Source organism: Nanorana parkeri, unplaced genomic scaffold, assembly GCF_000935625.1.
Source record: "Nanorana parkeri isolate BGI_ZX_2015 unplaced genomic scaffold, ASM93562v1 scaffold180, whole genome shotgun sequence".
Taxonomy (NCBI): Eukaryota; Metazoa; Chordata; class Amphibia; order Anura; family Dicroglossidae; genus Nanorana; species Nanorana parkeri.
The window spans coordinates 191,608-211,030 of record NW_017306448.1 but is presented as its reverse complement, the minus strand read 5'-3'; the positions used below and the strand labels follow the sequence as shown (position 1 = coordinate 211,030).

General features: G+C 41.9%; 1 protein-coding gene across 3 annotated transcripts in view; it reads right to left on the bottom strand.

Annotated features, from left to right (window-relative positions):
• Window positions 1-19,423, bottom strand: part of ADD1 (adducin 1) — an 80,275-nt gene that overhangs the window by 16,248 nt on the left and 44,604 nt on the right. For 2 of the 3 annotated variants that reach the window (XM_018554980.1, XM_018554981.1), the window contains exons 4-11: window positions 18,780-18,931; window positions 15,815-15,895; window positions 14,865-15,014; window positions 13,728-13,871; window positions 13,543-13,641; window positions 11,102-11,272; window positions 9,135-9,386; window positions 1,536-1,637 (exon numbers count right to left, since the gene is read on the bottom strand). In XM_018554980.1, coding sequence (XP_018410482.1) covers window positions 1,536-1,637; window positions 9,135-9,386; window positions 11,102-11,272; window positions 13,543-13,641; window positions 13,728-13,871; window positions 14,865-15,014; window positions 15,815-15,895; window positions 18,780-18,931 — 1,151 coding nt within the window. Of the gene's footprint in view, window positions 1-1,535; window positions 1,638-9,041; window positions 9,387-11,101; window positions 11,273-13,542; window positions 13,642-13,727; window positions 13,872-14,864; window positions 15,015-15,814; window positions 15,896-18,779; window positions 18,932-19,423 lie in introns of all 3 variants that reach the window. The other variant, XM_018554979.1, reaches the window with a different exon arrangement.

The window sequence follows — 19,423 nt, the reverse complement described above, 5'->3', positions numbered from 1 at the left end:
GGAAACCCCCGGTAAAAAAAAAAAAAAAAAAAAAAAAAAGCCTTTAGTCCCATTAAACACATTCCTTCATAGGTAATGAACGATCACATGAGCTGAAAAGCTGGAATCAGATTTACCAGGAGCATACTAATATGTGGGTAGGGGAGGAAAATGGGCAAAGGGGCAGAGATCAGGTACCGCAAACGCAGTAATGCTTACTAGTAGTCCGAACATTATGCAAGCAGCAGCGGTAGCCATCAGGGTTTAAAATGTGTTGTAAACCTCCGTATGCATAGCAGTGGTGGGGGATCACAAGTATGTTTCTAACAATCCTTTAATGGGTAGGTGTTTCAAATTCAGTAAGCATTAAAAGCTTTTTGAAACCCAAAAACTAAAAATGTAATACAAGGCAGGTTACCCTCCTTAAAAAGGTGGTAGGAGTGTTAGTTTTTTGTTAGGCCTCATTCACACGGGTAACGGCCGGCCCGTACGGATCCTGCTGCGTGCACGACTTTAATTTGTTTGCCAAGTTCATCTAAATCTGCTTGTACATCTAACACTGCCCTCCTAGGCCCGGAAGTGTGTCACTGGCTTGATCATGAGGTGAAAGTAAGCCTCATTCACACGAGAAACGGGCGGCTCCGTGCACGACCGTATGGGGCCGCTCCCGGGAAGGGCAGGTGCTGCGTGTGATTATACACAGCAGCCTGTCCTTCTCTATGGGAGTACATGGCCTTATGCCCTCCTACGGTCACCTGAACTGCACGTCCATGCGGGTGTCTGTACTCGTACGCTGACAGGCTGGATCCTTCTGCGTCCGAGCAGGGACAACCGCACCTGTATGGACGTGCAGTTCGCTGGACCGTAGGGCGGCGTACTCCCATAGAGAAGGACAGGCTGCTGCGTATAATCACACACAGAACCTGTCCTTCTCGGGAGCGGCCCGATACAGCCATGCACGTAGCACGGATCTGTACGGTCCGCCCGTTTCTCGTGTGAATGAGGGCTTACTTTCACCTCATGATCAAGTCAGTGACACACTTCCGGGCCTAGGAGTGCAGTGTTAGATGTACAAGCAGATTTAGATCAACTTGGCAAGCAAATTAAAGCCAAATTGCAGTTAACACTCATTAGGCATTTACAGCAACAGTTTATCTTCCTTTTGGGATAAAGGCTTTAAATAAAAGCCGGCCATTGAATGCATCCTTGTCAGTGTTTAATGGTTTGCCTCAACGCTCTACCTGCTTTTTTAGCTGGACAGCTTGGCTTATTAAAGAAAGTTGACTAGACCACCAGGTGAAAATAAAGTAAAAAAGCCTAAAAAGAGAAAACAAATGCAGCCACGTGTACGGATTGGTAAGCTGCAACATATTAAATGTTTGCTTTTAGGTTTAGATACGCTTTAACCATTTGTCTGTAATGAATCTTTAACCCTGAATGCAGGTACTCCACAAGGAAGCATGCGATGGCTCATTTTGCAGCTGGAGAAATATATATTTTAACATATAAAATGATTACATAAGTAATGCATTATACAATGGCTGTGTAAAGTATACCTTGTTCCTCATCTCTTGCACTTCCTTGGGATTTGTGTTCATTGGGACAAACAGATTAGGGACAGTAGAGGTGGCAGTTCTCAGCCCATCCTCTTTAGTCCACTGCAAGATGAAGAGCAATTACACGGTCAGGTTAGAATTTCCACAGTGCCGACACATTTATACAGTATAGTCATGCATTTCACAAGTTTACCAGGGAAATGAACCAATAAATATGCTGCAACTGGAAACTTGCACAGCCAGTGAACTGTCAAAACAGGAAACAGACTGAACGGTTATTTATACTGGAAAGCTGTCAGTGCTGGGTGAGTGCTCACGTTCTGGTCCCAGGGCACTGGGTGGGTCCCTGTGACAAACCCAGCCCGGGCCAATCCTTCACTTTACTAGCAGATTTTAGTAGGAAATATTCCAGCTACTGAGGAAAAACATCATCATACAATATGAATATTTTTCCTGAACTGGATGGGTTTCAAGCTTTTGGACCTAGTAGTAGTTGTCTACTTGAAGATGCCCTTTACCAAAACAGGGCCACATCACAAAGATGCAATATTTAACAGAATTCAGAGGGCTACGTGCAACTAGTGTGGGCTGCCAAGAGCCGTGTCATTGTTTACGTCCCTCATGAACAGGCACTGATGTTGGCATTTCCCCAAAAATATGCAAGTAGAACACTCTATACAACGTTTTGGGGTCTCACAGGATTCCCTTCATCAGGCAAACAAGTGTCCATCCTTTACTAAGGAAATCTTGACAGGCACATGTGTTGCCATTTCCCCAAAAATATGGGCCATCTGTGGATACAGAGAGAGCAATGTATCAAAACTGGAGCAGCTGTGCATGACAACAAATCAGCTTTTTCCTTTCATTTTTAAATCTTAACTGAACATGCTGAAGAGAGAAGCTGATTGGCTGCCATGCGCAGCTGCTCCAGGTTTGTGAAATCTCCCCCAGAGTGTCTGCAGACACCTCTTATTCTCAGGAGGAGATGCCAGGACATGCATGCCATAGGGAAGAGAAGTGCCACCAAGGACATAAATTCTGCAACACAGTGTGGGCTGTCAGGTACATGAAGTCTGTAAAATACGACATATTTGTTACTAGGTGGGTTAGGCTATTATAGTAAAATATACTTTTTTTTATATATAGTAACAACCATAGGGGTTTAATTCCAAGATTGAAGTGGCAGGCTATTTCAATTTACTGTAGAAAGATCTCACTTTCTGGCATGGTCATATTACTTGAGCCCCTATTTAATGAAGTGAAGAGAATCTTCATAGCAAATCAGTATATTCATGCTTTAATGGTCTTTGCATCCGAGTTGGAGATCTAATCCAATGAAGCACACACCAGGGTGGTCTTGTGTTTATTGTTTTACAGCATTACTGAGGTCTTCTGTAGAATAAAAGAGTAATAGGACTGTTCATACAGAAGTATGAAAATGCCTGTTTAACACCTACAGTATGTCAAGTGTCCTTCAAGCCATGTTATAGGTCGCTTATGTTCTAGCGTTAATCAAACCAGTTGTAAGCATTTCATTGATTCGTTCCCCTGATTAGGAAAAGAAGACAAAAATGAGAAGCATAAAAATGATCAGGCTGCAGAACACAATACAAAGTCACTCACCAGATTCTGACCCTTTTTGCATGGATGGTCCCTGGAGATACTGAAATTCATTATCTCACAGGACCTCTATGAGTCAAAAAGGGTCCTGTACCATGATTGTGTTTAGCGAGTGGGCATCACCAAAGTTTGTATAGAAAAGAAACAAAGAAGCTACAAAAAAAAACAAAAAACAGCATGGGATACTTCATCTTTCACAGGAAAAAAAAAACAAAAACCAGCCAAATTAGAGCAACTGAAATATTGTCAAAGGATTTGCGTTGGCACCTAAAGAAATAAATAAAAGCAGATGGAGGGAATGGGAGTTCGGGGAGGAAAAAGAAAAAAAATCTAAAATAAAAAGCAGCAGCAGTCAATGGAAAACAGAATGATCAGTGAAATCTCTATCACTCCAATTCCAACCTTAGCTGATGGTTTAAGGCAGACGCTCAGAATTCTACAGTCAACCTCTTGGGTAGGGCTAGACTTGTATCTCACAAATGTGGAATACAATGGCTAATCTCTGTATACAAGGCAACTATAGTCTGCCAATAGATTTTACAGTGCTAATGATGTTATTCCATCAATTTTTTTTATCTGTGCTAAAAGAGTAACTTCTTTTTATTATTATCGATGCATTTTAAATTCCCAGAGACAGAAATCCAATCCTGGTGTAAGTATAGCTATCCCATGGGACTTCAAGGACTACTATTGTACTCTTGTGGCATAGCTATGAACAATCCTATTTTAAACATGGCCCATAATCATTCGGGGGCAGCAAAGTCCTTACTTATAACTACCATTTCTACTGATCAAAGTAAAATTAAAATTCTGACAGTCACAGGTGGTACATAATAACTGGGAATAAATTATGTGGGCAGCAGAGTTTGTTGCACCTAACAAATGTGTACTCCTATTAAAGACACTAAACTCAGGAGCTAAATCCTAGAAATGCATTCCAGTATCTTAACTATTAACAATACTGGATCTTATTTGTGTATCACTGGGCTGTAGATCCTCCAATCATCTCTGAATTGGTGCTGACACCGTCCTTCTTTCTGGAGGGGGGCTACTTTTGTTCCCCATGGTCCATGTGTGTGTTGTAAAGTAACCACCACTCCAAGCTCGCTCCTGTGATGGACTACAATCTCAATACAAAATGAGTAAAACAAACATTAGGATTGTAGTCCATCATGTGAGGGAGCTTGGAGCAGTGACTACTTTACAACACACACAGGGACCATGGGGAACAGAAGTAGCCACCCCCCAGAAGGAAGGACAGCGTCAGCAACAATTCAGAGATGATTTGAGGATCTACAGACGAGTGATACACAAATAAGATACATTTTTGGTAATAGTTAGGGTAGTTGAATGCATTTTAAAAGGTTTAACTCCTGAGATTAGGGTCACTTTAAACTTGATAAAGTAACACTAGAATGCAACAGTAAACACCTCTGGGGACCTGCAAGTCCGATTCTTTTTGAGCATCCTGGAAGCCCCAAATCTCAGGCACTTTGTTCTGCAATGCAAACTGCAATCAGCGCCTGCTGTCATTTGGCCCTTACACACTGATGTCTCTCAATTTAAAGGGAAGCATCAATGGCAGAGGGAGAGGCACAGAATGGGCAGGGCCAGGCTTTTGAGCACCGCGGATTCAGAGCTACAACAAAACTCAAACAGAAAGACAAACCAATGCAGATAACTGCAAGTGCCTGCGAATACACACCCAGTGGAACATGATCAAGTTTAATACAAGTACAGGTCTGTTCTAAAATGTAACCTCACCATTATATGAGTTTTTATTGAGAAATGCCAAATACATGCACTAGCATTTTCACCAGTATAAAGACTAGAGTACACAGGTACTTGCGATCAAAGATCAGTCTGCACTTTGATTTTATTGCTTCACAAAAATGTATGTGAATGTATGTTAAATCGCAAGTAAATTTTATATGATTGTGTACACAAGCCCCAATTGCATTTCCCATTTGTATCCTTCAGCTGCTAATAGATTCAGAGTTAGTGTACACAGGCATTTGAGATGAGTTTGCCAAACAAAAGCAAAGTAGGAAAGAAAACAAGGAGTGGGCATCTGTAGGAATCTGAATCTCCACCCTGAAGCTGTTATATCAGCAAAGCCTTATCTCCCAAGTATGTGTGTGAACTTCAAATGACTTGTGTACTCCTTCTGTCATGGAAGAAATGTTAGCCCAGTATCAGGCTGTAAGGTCCTGAGGGAAACTAACCTATCTGCTGCCCACAATTAGGACTGATAACTTATTCAAGAACAACTGAAGAAGTCAATGGGATCAGCCTGACAACCAGAGAAGGGAAATTGTATTTTCAATAAGGGGATCAGCAACGGTAGTCTCCAAACTTCCTCGTTACAGGTTTCCTTTACCGGACCTCATAAGCCTGTCTATGCTAGCCCTGCACATGATGTCCCGTTTTGCATGCTAAGAATCCTAGATTTCCCCTACCCCTAGAACAGGGGTGGTCAAACTTCAGTCCTCCAGCTGTGGTGAAACTACAAATCCTATTAGGCATTGCAAGACGACAGCCACAGGCAGATGCATATGTAGTTTCACCACAGCTGGAGAGCCAACGTTACCCCTGCTCTAAAAGCTTGCAATTTATTTGAGAAAAAAAAAAAGACAAAGCGCTTTTCTACTCATGGATTTAATCTGATCAGTAACCATGTGATCACACTTCTGTGCCCTTTCCCTTCAGATCATGCACACTGACGTATTTACATATTCTGAAGAAACACTTTAAAACAAGCCCTCATACACCTCTGTATCTATAGACGTTGTGGAGAAATTAACATTCGAAGTTCACAACAGAGGCTTGGTGTTTTTCTATGAGAACAGAATCTTGGCAGGCCTCTAACGTAATCTCACAGCTGGTGTTTCTAGACTGTTCGGAACCAACTGAAAATGATTGTTGTGATCTTTGAGAATAAATAACTTCACATTAAAAGCAGCTAGGGAGGCGACTGATGCCTTGTTTTAAACACTCTTTTACTATGTATTAAGAATATGTAATTAGTTTGATGTCAAATAGTCTGGACACAGGTGCACTTTAAAGAGGAATCCCAGGCAAAACGTATTTTTCAGTTTTGGGTATAGTACTGAAGGGTTAGAACTCTCGGGTTTTTGTTGCAGCCTATGTGTTTGGGAGACTACCTCTTACTTCTTGTTGAGCCAAGAGGAGACAAAAACCACAATAAATATCTGATAGAGGTTCTAACAAAAAGGTAAAGAAAACGCCAAAGAGAGGTTCTAACCACTCCCCAATCTATCCAAAATCAAACCAAAAAAGCTTCTGGACGGGCTGCCACATCAAAACAAACATTGCAAGGATTCCAAATTTTATTAACCAACAGTAATTGGAGACACTCTAAGCCAAGTGCAAATTCTTTTCCTAAGCTATAAATCCTCTTCTGTGAGCCTGGGGAGCTTTGTACCCAGGAGCACACCATCATTGTGGCCCTGTCATCTTGAGGCGAGGTGAGGCCCTTCCACTATGCAATGAGAGGGCGTCAGCGGCCAACAACAGTGGGATGGCGGTGGTGGTCGTCAGCAGAGACAGACCTGCCTGTGACACACCATGTGACAAATGACCAGAATCTTACAGTTACACATCTGGAAAATCTAGGGGTATTAGATACTTCAAAACGATTGGGGAGTATTGCCCTGTAGCCAAAACTATTCCTAATAACAAGAAAAATAAAAAAATATCTGCAAAAGGGAGAAAGTAGAAAAGGAAAACTTTGCAGTTCTGGATCCAAAAGGAAAGACATGATGAATAAGCAGTTAGTTTATACTCACTTGTGATCTTCACAAAATTATTACTGGATCTTACGTTACGATTGTATAAAAAGGGTAAACAAACAAACAGACCAATAAATAAAGACGCACAGTTTGAAATCTGATGTTACTTGGTGACTGGTATGCCAAGACCTCTGCAGAGAAATGTTACTCAGGACACGTTTTCACAAAGGACTGGAAAGACTACAAAACACACAAACTGCTCTATTTTCTGGACTGCGCATGTCCAACTGCACACAGAGGTTCACATATGTCACTGCTTCCTTAAAATGACCCATGTCATTCCCTCTGGTTATCCCCTCTCACCATACCTGTGCACCAAGGCTGTTGTAAGAGCTTTATGGCTTCCTCTCTCATGTCACATCTTTTTAGCAATCCCCAGGTAGCAGTTGTGAATACCTGTGTGCAGTGGCAGCCGTCATAGTTTAGTACAGCGCTGCCCACAGCAGATTGCACGTGTCTCATGGAGAAATAGGCGACACACAGTAAAATGAATGGGGAATTACCTCTTCGCCCATTCACTAATTCCCCCCACCCCCAAACAATTAGTATTTCAAGCCAATCACAAATAAAAAGGGACACGGTCACTGTATCCAAACAGAACCAAACATCACCTTTGAAAATCTAAATTTTCACTCTGAGTTTTCCTAGCTGCTATGTAGATATTGATAGAGAACTTACAACAGCCACTATGCAGCGGTACTATTAGATGGGAGAGCAAAAGAAATGTAAAGGTTCACATTAAATTAAATGCTTTGTATAAGTTAAGGCCAGCAGAGCAGACGCATCCCGACAAAACATGCAAAAGTCTCCCTGCAGAGCTGTATCACGCTGAAGCTAGTATAACAAACTTGAGGAGGAAAAGCATTTAAAAAAAAAACAAAAAAAAACCACACCAAACAAAATCAGACACCTCAGTGTACAGCGCCATGACAGATTTCCTCAGTACTGGAATCCCAGGGCCATTTAAGAGATTCAAACAAGATCAACTTGGGTGGACAAACCCTTTAAGTTAAATACATTTGTCAAAACTGTAACAGTAAACCTTTTGCTATTTTACAAGTAATCACTATAGAAAAGGGTTTTGTGCTAAAGGATCAGTCCCCCCTACACGGATACTTGAGTATGTGGAAGATTCTGTAGATGCATTTACTGCTTTAACTTTCTCAGGACTGTAGTGGAAAATCCTTGGTTCTTGATTTTTGGGTGGACTGCCCCTTTCATAAGCAAAATCAACCTGAAATTATAAGTGCAAAGCTAAAGCGGAAGCATAGGGCAAACTGATCACATTTCACCGTGACGTGAAGGGTTTCAGATAACAAGGAAGCTAAACAAAGCCTTAAGTCTGACAAATACATAAAACACACAAGCAATGAGCAAGCTATGATCTTATAACTGCAATTCAAGAAACATCACCTACATAGTACTACTTTAACTTCAACGGCCCAGGATTATTGACAATATTATGTACAGTTTCAGCATTGCTGTTTAGATGACACTGGACAGACAGGCAGACAGTAAAGAATTGTAAGACAGGTTTTCTTACGGCAGTATCTATCGGTAAGTGCCGGCTGAGGGCCTGGGCTACACTTTAGTTATGCCGCACCCAGCTTATACCATTAATCAGAGATATGGCCATCTACTGGCATGCAACAATTCATGCAGTAGGAGGCTGGCAAAAAGGGCTTGAAAGCTTTGGGAAAAGTACTCGTCCACACATTGCAGAGGAGGAGGAGGATGATAAAGGAAGACTGTTAGGAAAGCAAGATTAGTAAACTGCTTAAGAGGTTAATTACTGCAGTACGTGCTTTTATTCTCGTCAACTGACTAAAATCAAGTTAGTATTGTATCACTCTATAAAGAGAAGGAAAGAGAAAAAGAAAGCAGCAGATGTTATCTTAAGCAGTTTCAAGAAAAGTACCAGGTTTGATCTACAGATTCTCAATTTCAAGGGAAGAAACAAGCCATGGAGGCCCAGCAGACCGAGGAGGGCACTTGGTAGTATTCCCAAAGCTTCCAAGTGCCAGCCACCTCAAGTCGCTTTATATCAACTATGAACAGTAAGGTAGGCACAGACCAAGCAGTTGGTTATACAGCTTGGCACGCAGACACCGGACGAGAGAGACTGCAGCAAGGGTTTCACGTGATCGTGTGTAATGTTCGTCCACACCTTAGTCTTCGACTTGGGGCTGCCTCCGTTCTGCCCATCATCTGAGGCATCATCGGCTCTACCAGAGTTCAGCCATTTTGTCTTCTCCCGCTGCTGTTTCTGAAAACTGTGTCTGAGAGGGGAACAGGTGCCTGAGTCACCGTCACTGCCAAAGGAGTAGCCAGTGACGCTGGCAGGGATCTCTACATCACTGTACTTTTTGGCCTTGTCTCGCAGTGCAGGACATCGGTAAGGGTAGCCAGTTCTATAGCCCTATGAATAGGGAAGGAAAAATAGAAAATCAGAGGCAAACTTCTAGAATTTCATTTGTATACTACTGTGTATAGCTATGCAAGAAGTGCGTTTCCCTGTTTTAGGCTGGGTTCACACCTAGGCGTATCGAATATGTGTTTGTCGCGCGCTTCGTGGTAAAAAAAACGTGCGACAAACATGCGCTTCCGAGGGCTACCTGGCTGTGTCCCAATGGATACACGCGACAAAGAAGCTCCTGTACTTCTTTGGGCGTAGGGCGTTTTGTAGCGCGTTCATAATAATGATGTAATACGCCCAGGTGTGAACCATACCCATAGGAAATAATGGGATTTCGGTGTTTGAGCGGTTTGCAGAGCGTAGGAACGTGCTACAAAACGCCCAGGTGTGAACCGGGCCTTAGAAGCACCAAAATGTAAAAAAACCTTTGAAGCATATGTAAAGTCAAAACGTGTTTCCCATTTTGGATAGAATAGGGATGGTTTAAAACCCCTTTCAGTTTTGCTCCATTTGTGTCCCATTCAAGAGACTTCCCCTCACTAGACCACAGACCTAATAGGAAGGAAGAGAAAATCGCTTCAAAGCGCGGTTGACCACCTCTTAGCCGTTACCCTAACAGATCCTCCTAGCACAAATTTCGGAATTTTAAGGTCTCGTTCACACCCAGACGTATTGCATATGCTGTATCCCAATGGAAACGCGCAACAAAACGGCCCAAAGTAGTACCTGTACCTTTTCAGGCATGGGCCGTTTTGTAGCGCGTTAGGGACGGGCGGAAATACGCCAAGGTGGGAACGAGACCATTGAATACAATGGGATTTATATTTTTGAGTGCTTTGTAGAGCGTTCGTCGAGCATAGAACGCGCTACAAAACGTTCAGGAGTGAACGAGGGCTAAAAGTAAAAGCACCCCCCCCGCGCGCAATATTCCTGCCTGGTAAAAACTGTATATTTGGGGATTTCCAACCACTCTGTCACGATGACAATGGGCAAACGCACCAACAGGGAGGGTATATGTTCCTAGTGTAAACAGCCGTAAAATTTGACAGGGGTTCCAACCATCCCGCGATCTTCTCAAAGCTTTACACACTTAAAAGCCAATTTTAATGCAACTCGCATGCTTGCAAATATGTCTGCACCATGTACATATATCATTACAAACTATAAGGTGCATAGAAAAAAGGCTTCTTAAAACTTGGCACACTTTGATGAGTCTATTTGCATGTTCTCATTCAAATTTTATGTATCTAAAAAACATGTATACTCCTTTATATACTCCTGTAAATTCCCTTTATTTGTAAAAGGGGCAATAAGCATCTCCCTAACCTCCTACAATTTTTTTGGCATGCTCCACTTTAATCTAGTATCCTGCAATATATTAGGTACAGAAAAGCATCATAACAAAAATATATAATTTGGCAAATTTTAGTTTTTTTGGAAAATCTGAGAAAAGCCAAGTAAAACCTGGGAACGCAGTTAAGCTCTCATGTACTGCAGTTCAGCAGGTCTAAGCCGATGACTTTAGTCTACAACTTCTTCCTCTCAGTTTTCCACTTACCGTAGTGATGTGGTTATTTGATTTCTAGTCTCAATGTGGTTCTAAGCTTCATTCTACAATCTGTACTGCGCCAGCTAAGATTTATCAGACTTCTAAGGCATGGTAAAAGGCATGTAGAACCGTGGACAAATGATTCACAATCACTGCAACGTTAACCTACCAGGTTGTCCAGCATTCTCATGAGGGCTTCAAACTCCTGCTCCCCAATAAGCCACTTTGGGTGCGTCACTCCTTCTCCAGATGGTGACTCAGGTGCTCGTGATTTCTTGTATTTTCCGGGGTCTAGTAGTACTAAGTTGTCTGGACCTCCTGCACTGGCCAAGGTGCGTACCTTGAGGCATAAAGAGATTGAATTAGCTGCCATAACAATATACCGCGGAGCATGCACAGTAAGTCAGAGTAGGTTTATAACCATTACTATATTTACACTGTTTCATTTGCATACAGCGTGCATAATAAGGCACACATATATGTGTAAACAGAGTTCGCTTTTGTGTTTTACATTAAACTGTAGGTCAAAAGGCGTGAATCGGCCACATAGAAAAGAATGGAATATCTGCTTGATGTTCATTTCCATGCTGCAAAAAACGTTCTGCAAAAAACGTTTTATCTGCATTTCAAATCTAAAGTGCATTTATAGGCAACAAGAGAAAGCATACATTGAGCTCTACTAATACTATCCAGTTAACACAGCAACTGTGGTAAAGTCACACGATCAGTGTACACTAATCAGAGTTCAATTTAATCCCCAGCACACAGCTTCCTACAAGATCGGTAGCACTTGCTGAAGCCTGTGCAGTGTAGCTTATTCTGCTTCCTGCATCACTAATCTGATTGAAATGTCAAAGGAAGGTGTAAAACTGACTGGTGGCTTTGAGGAACGCTTTAATACTTCCATTTATGTTTACATTAAAAAAAAAAAAGGCTAGGGGCAGTGAAGTGACCAAGAAAGCAGGATGACTTTAGACATTGCCCCCCACTGCAAGTCACTCATCTTTTAGGTGAGCACCACTGCAACAGATATAGGAGGAGGTGCTGAACTCTACACAGAGGACATCTACAGCTATAATAACAGCAGGGTAAAAGAAACAGGTGAATTCTACAAAACAAACCCTTTCCTCACCTTTATCTGACATCCCAAAATGCAGTGATAGCATGCTAAAAACAACCAAATATAACCAAACAATGCACATTTTAGCATGTCAATCATTAGGTTTTGGTATGTCGGGGAAAGGTGAGGGGAGGGTTTAGAGCGCTGTGTTTCATTAAACTGTGCACAGAGCTGCTAGATACATTGATATAGGTACCATTAGTGCGGTTTATTTGGGTAAATAAAAAGTCGTGTAGCACAAAAACAGAGATCCTGAAATTAAAAGTGACACTAAACTCAGGGTGCTTGAATGCATTTTTTGAGATTTATTTAACAAACAGGTATCCTATTTGTGTATCACTCGGCTGTAGTTGCTCAGGTCTCTGAATTGGTGCTGACACTGTCCTTCCTTCTGGAGGGTGGCTACTTTTGTTCCCCATGGTCTCTGTGTGTGTTGTAAAGTAGCCACCGCTCAAAGCTTACTCCTGTGATTCACTACAAATGATTAAACTAAACATGAGATTGTAAACCATCACAGGAGTGATCTTGGAGCGGTGACTACTTTACAACACACACAGGGACCATGGGGAAGAAAAGTAGCCACCCTCCAGAAGGAAGGACAGCGTCAGCACCAATTCAGAGACCTGGGGATCTACAGCTGAGTGATAAACAAATAAGATTTAACTCCTGAGTTCCGTGTCACTAAAGATTTTTGGTGGGGGGCCCGCTATAGCAAAAATAAAAACGTAATGTATGCTGTAAAACTAAGGTTGCCAGGATGCCTACCTGCCAGCCCAAAGTTATGTGTTTTCCTAGAAATGCAGATAAGTACATATATTACAATATTTGGTGCTTTATTTTCTGCTATTTCCTGGGATGATTTATAAAAGCGTTAGTTATTTTTTGGTTAACTTTAAACTTGTTTTGAGAAAATTCCAGGCTATGTTTTCTAACTCGGTGGTCAAATTTATGACATGTCTTCATTCTTCTTCTTAAAACAAGCCTTAGATATTAGACTGTTCATCTTAACATGCAAGCTATGAGCGCTTGACTGTGATTAATATCTACAGTGGAGAGCGAGGACAGCCAGACACCCCCCAGTGCTGGCCTAATCCCAGCTTATGTAAATGGGGTTGGCCAAAAACCCAACACAGGTTATTGAAGGTTCCCAGACATCGATCAGTTGGGGGTGTCTGCTGCATGCCATAAACATGGTCATCTTACAATCTGGCCAAAATACTTGAATTTCTTTTGGTGTAAAAAGGCAGAGCTGCGTTTCAAGCATCTTAATTTCTGCCAAAAAAACCCCCAAAAAACGAACATTACAGGTAGCGCCAAAAGCGGAACTAAGGTTTAGGACAATATCTAAATGTGAAAATAATAGATCCTGTGATTGGTATCAAGGTCAGACCTGCCAATCATATCTACATTAACACTACTAGGTTTTTGAGAGGTAATAAAGTTAATCCAAGTCCAGTCACCACGACCCCGCCCCCCGAATATTTACTTACCTGAATTTCACAGGCAGACACAAGATTGTGTATATAATAGAAAGCTTCTTCCACTGTCTCTCCCATAGTTACCAGTCCATGGTTTCGGAGAATTAGTACCTGGAACAAACCATCGGCTCACATTTTATTAAAACGTACACAAGGGAGGAAGAAAATGAATAAAGTGACATGAAGCAAGCACTCACTTTGCTTCTAGGACCCAAGTTCTTTTGAATTAATACTTTCTCCTCTTCATCAACTAGTATGCCATGATAGTCATGATATGTCACCTCCCCTAGACACAAGGATTCTGGAGACAGCGGCAACAAGCCACATTTCATGGCAGACACCTAGAAGATATAAAAGGTATGGGAAATGTAACTATTCAAAAACAAGACAAACATCACTAGAGCGCATAGCACAAACTAGTAAAACTGGATTAAAGAAAGACACGTGCCTCACTTTTTGACCTAACTATTGACCGGCATGATCGCTGCATTGGGGGAGAGGATGCATAATCTCCCAATAGCTATATAATGTGACCTTGGTATGTGCTGCATGCTATCACCTATTAATGCCAGTCAATACTTTTTTTTCTTCTTCTAATGACCAGTTCACTTTAAAAGTTTTAATGCGATCCTAAATCAATAGTACTTTGACCCCATATGTTTAACCAACCATCCAAGATGACTTCATCCCAAATGACTTCTCCGCCACATAAGCCAACAAGAGATTTGCTAGCATTTCCCCCTTTCTACCACTGAACACAGGTGACAGTCCCCGCTAGTGGATGTAATAATGTAAATAAAGCAATGCAAAATAGAATGGGGGGGGGCATGCTTTATGAAACTAGTAGTAAACATCAGGCTACTCTTCTTTTTATTGTTTTACAGCAGTTATCAAGCGGCTTTGTATTTAGTGGAAACATAAAGGCACTTTTTGCAATGAACACACAAAAGGAGCACCGCTCCTCCACAAGAAAGAATGAGATGTGTGCATGCCAGCACTTCCTCGCTCCAATGAGTCCATATAAACAGAAGGATTCCGCTGGGATAGTTTAGTGAAACTTGTACCACATCACTGGTGTCCCTCCCCTCTGACGTGTTTCACGCAATCACAAGCTTAGTCTTTTCTTCTGTTTGTATGGTCACTTTTTGCAAATATTTCTATTTATTTAAGGCATTTAAATACAGTCTTTGTGACCAATGTCTTGGTACTTGTTCCCAATTTGCATAATAGATTATTTTGGCATTTTCATAAAAGAAGCCAAAGCCAGAGAATCTTATTGGATTGATTTCAGAAAACGAATTGTGGAATATACCCGAGTAGCCTTCCATACTCACAGCAGCACCAGCAGGGGTGTGGATATGGACGATGCATTTTATGTCAGGTCGTGCAGCATATATGGCAGAATGCAATGTGAAACCAGCTTTATTCACTCCTAGGTTAGTACTGCCGCGGTCAATCATTTCACCTTGAAGATTGATTTTAACCTGAAAACACAAAAAACATATATACACACATGAACAGGAGGTCTTCAATGACGGGAATGTTTTGCACGTTTGCTTCAGCCAGACTAATCAGCTATAATAAACACAATGTGAATAGCGCCCTCTCAAACAATATATGATCATCACCCCAAGCAGATCCTTTTCCTGCTCACCTACAGGCAAAAGGCTTTACGTTTGTAAAATAAATAGTGACAGTGTGTAACATGCCATGTGTTGTTGTATTTACGCCATGGTACATGTTATCCGACTGGAGAGCATTACTCATCCCAGCCACAGTACATGTTATCTAACTGCAGAGCATTCCCCCTCATCCCAGTCACTGTACCCCGTTATCCGACAGCAGATCATTCCTCCTCATCCTAGCCACTGTACTATGTTATCTGACTGCAGAGCATTCCTACTCCTCATCCCCAGCCACTGTACCATGTTATCTGACTGCAGAGATTTGTAGTCCTCTGTAGCAGACAGTATTATTCTGCATTGATATATAATGTAGTGCTGGGATTTGTAGTCCCCCTACAGCTTGGAGTCAGTGGCACCACTGTCCTGAAATATTTAGTCTGCATTGCTTTAGGAAAATGGTCACATGGCACGACGAAAAAGGTATCGTAATTGATATCGGTGAGTACTTGAGGAAAAGTTAAAAAATCGGTACTCGTAGTCGGTCTGGACAAAATGGGATCTGTGCATCCCCAGAAAAAAAAAAAAAAAGTACAATTCCCCATCGTGCCCTTTACAAAAACACGGCACAAATGACACCAATGCATACAGAAGATACTTACCAGGTTAGATGCCGAAACTTCACTGTACAGGAGTCCAAAGGGAACAATCAGGAAGTGTTCTTGTTCTGAACTCACTCTGCCCTATACCAAACACAGAACAGAAGGTCATATGTATTGCACTGCCCAAAGGACTCACTCACATGTGTATGATCAGGTCTTACTCAAAATACGTTATTGGCATATATTATCCAGAACAGTTTACATGGTAATGTACATTAAAAGAAAGCCTCTATGGCCAATTATAAGATACTATAGCGTGGTCAAACTTTAATGCATGCCATTGTTTGATGTTTGGTGGTCCTCTTTTTTTTTTTTTAGGATCCTTCCCTGGCCACACAGACAAAACCATGGTTATTTTTGTGCTGAACACTTTAAAGTAGAACTATGGCCTCCCAGAAAAAAATAAAAAGGATAGGTGCCGCAGCACTTAATTCGTGTATCTGCACAGATCATGCATCATCCAGTGTTGTTTTAGTACTAGTCCCACAATACCCATTGATGCATACAATGAAGTTCACCTAATGCAGCTTCCTGTGATGGGGTGGCAACAATGCTGCACTGCTCCTGAATTCAGAGCAAAGTTGCCACTCTCATGTAGGCTGTGCCTGTTACACTACTACCTCTTACACTACAGTGGGCTGAGATGTTACAGGATTTTCACTGTAACTTGTCAAGCAACACCTGATCACACCTAGTCCCGCCCACTGCTTTCTCGATTGACAGCACTGTCTGTTGCTGCAACCCTCCCGCTGTGAGCTGCAGTGTCTGGGAGGGGGGAGCATATGAGACACAAGGGAGGATCTGGCTCAGTCAGGGAAGGTAAAGAAGTTTTTTTTGTATACTTTGAGCCTTGTGCATGACATAGCAAGTGAACATCATTCTTAAGACAAGCCTTTAGTTCAGCTATACGTTAAACAAGTTTGAAGATAATATCAGTCACAAAAGTTCTGTTTCCATTTGGTCTGCAACAGATTGCAGAGCTAACAAAATGCCGCAGTAATATAGGTGATGGACCGTAAGAAAGGAGAGAATAAACCCAGTAAAAAGATGACGACATCTCACTTATTTTCCTGCTCACAAGTCCATGTGAATACTGAAAAAAGAGCAAGTGTGAATGTTTCATGGCAGTGGATGGAGATCTGTCTGTACTCATGGCCCCGGCTTTTACTCTCTCAGCAAGGTAAAATAAACAAAAAATATCAAGAATAAGTACACAGGTATGGGAATTAAATCTGCATTGCCAAAGAACAGAACTTCCTACCCATTACTCCAGTTGCATCATTCATTATGTCTGTGATATGTAGACTGTAAATGTCTTTGCAGTGACCTAGAAAGATCTTGCCTCTGACAGAAGAATGTGAGTGATGGAGCTTGTGCACAGCAGGCAATGTTTTCATTTCATTTATATTGCTGGCTTTGTTCTCACATGTTGTTCTGTCATGGGGACGCTCTTGCTTTAGCCTCATGAAGACCTTTAAAGCTTCGCTGGCAGAAATCCAGGTTGTAAAAGAATAATTCTAGATCCTTTATGATCATTTCATACTCTTACCAACTCTTTATAGCTCTGTATCTGACCAAAAGGTATGCTAAGGTGAACTGGGAGGAGTGTCAGTGTGACCGGCAGATTCACCCATTTTACCTGAACAGTTATGGACCTTGGTTGTAACAACTGATTACAAAGACATTTATTGATTATAAGCGTTATATTGTGACGTACCTGGGTTGGATTAATTCTAAAAGCCAGGTAAGCAATGTGCCTAAAATCTGTATCCAAATGTATTTTTTTGCCAAGGAATAGTTCATGTCCCCTGGCGGTTTTAAAAGAATTTTCTGGTTTCCAAATAAATTCTCAATTCCATAAATGTAGCCTTGCCTGTCAATTCTAGTGACAATAAAGGGCTTCCCAGAGGTACTCTGCCAATTACTGCACCATGTTTTGGATGAAAAGCACATGACGATGCTCAGTATGTATTTGGAATGCCACCTATGGTCATGTGACCTCTCCATCCAATAATGCAGATGGTCCCTTCATGAGCAATTCTGTTGTGTGGAATGGTATCAATGAAAATAGTATATATAATGTTGGGGGGTTTTACGTCATTTTCAGGCCTAAAATGTGGAATATAACATGGGTGCAAAAATGGAAAAAAGGGCCTCAGTCATGAAGGGGTTAAAGCAGAACTCGGGGTATAGTATAGTATAGGGTATACTCACCTGATCCTCGGAGCCGGCTGGCTCTTAGACCAGTTCCTGGAGCCTCTCTCCACCTCCACAGCAGTGGTCTAAGGATGCTCGAGTCATCACATTCTATATAGAGTGTGCAGGTTGTGAAGATTCGGAGGGAAATACCAACGCTGCTGCAGTGGAGGAGGAGACAAGCTTGAGGGAGCACGGTCACAGCTGTCCAGATGCGAGGTTTGGGTGAGTATAACGTTAGACCAAAAACGAGCACTTCATCCTTGCAGTGTAGGGGTAGCCCCACTGCAAGGGTTGGTAATGGAAGTAATCATTTATTTTTATAACGGTCAGACATCCTCCATGGTTGGCAGTAGGAAAGAAAAAAAAAAAATATAGGAGCATTTAAAAAACTAAAACATGAATAAAGAATGATCATATACCACTGGTCATACATCCATTGGTATATGTGAGGTTATGTTATAACTGGGATCACTATGTCGCCATAAGAAAGGGACCCTTGATGGCGCATGTAACATGATGTGCTAATCAAAGCAACGCTTTACGCATACAAGTCCAGTGCTGGTGGTTTTCACTTCTGTTATGGACTGGAGTAACCCACACAATATATACAAGTGCTTGATAAAGATGGGAGAATAGGGCACATGAGGGCTCTTTTCTTACTTATTGTAGAAATTATTGAATGTCCTCATCTGTCAGATCTGAACATGTGCACCTCCCTTTCCATGCCATGTTCTTTCAGAACAGGATCTAGCAGCTTAATACTCACTGTAATGTGATTGTAGATCAGCTGGGACCATCCAAACAGATCAGCTAATCGATAAAACGCGGCTAGTTTACAGCGAAGCAGCTTTTCCCCCTTTTCATAAGCAATGGAGTCAGATCCTCTGAGATCATTCACAGGCGTGACCATTCCCAAACCTGAGGGGGGAAAAAAAAAGCGCAATACAGGTTACAAAAAAAAGATCATATTCCTCCAAAATACTCTTCACATTAAAAAAAATTATTTAATAGAGATAGATCATGGGTAGGATGGAGCTTGTACATCAGTGGAGACTAAAAGATATGTAAAATAGTATTTCATTTAAAGAATTCAAGGAAAAAAATGTATTAACCTTGCAGCGAGGCTACCCGCATACTGCAAGGGTTAACTGCTTGTTTTTGCGTAGAATAATACATACCGTATATACTCGAGTATAAGCCGAGATTTTCAGCCCATTTTTTTGGGTGAAAAGTGCCCCCCTCGGCTTATACTCGAGTCAGCGCCAGCGCGTCATCTTACTTACCTCGCCGAGCGTCGCGTCACTGCTGCTCCGGTGTGCGGCACTCCGTGCGGGGTCATCTGGCAGTCTCCGGGTCCTAATTTAGGTGGCCGGAGACTGCCAGATGACCCCGCTCGGAGCGCCGCACACC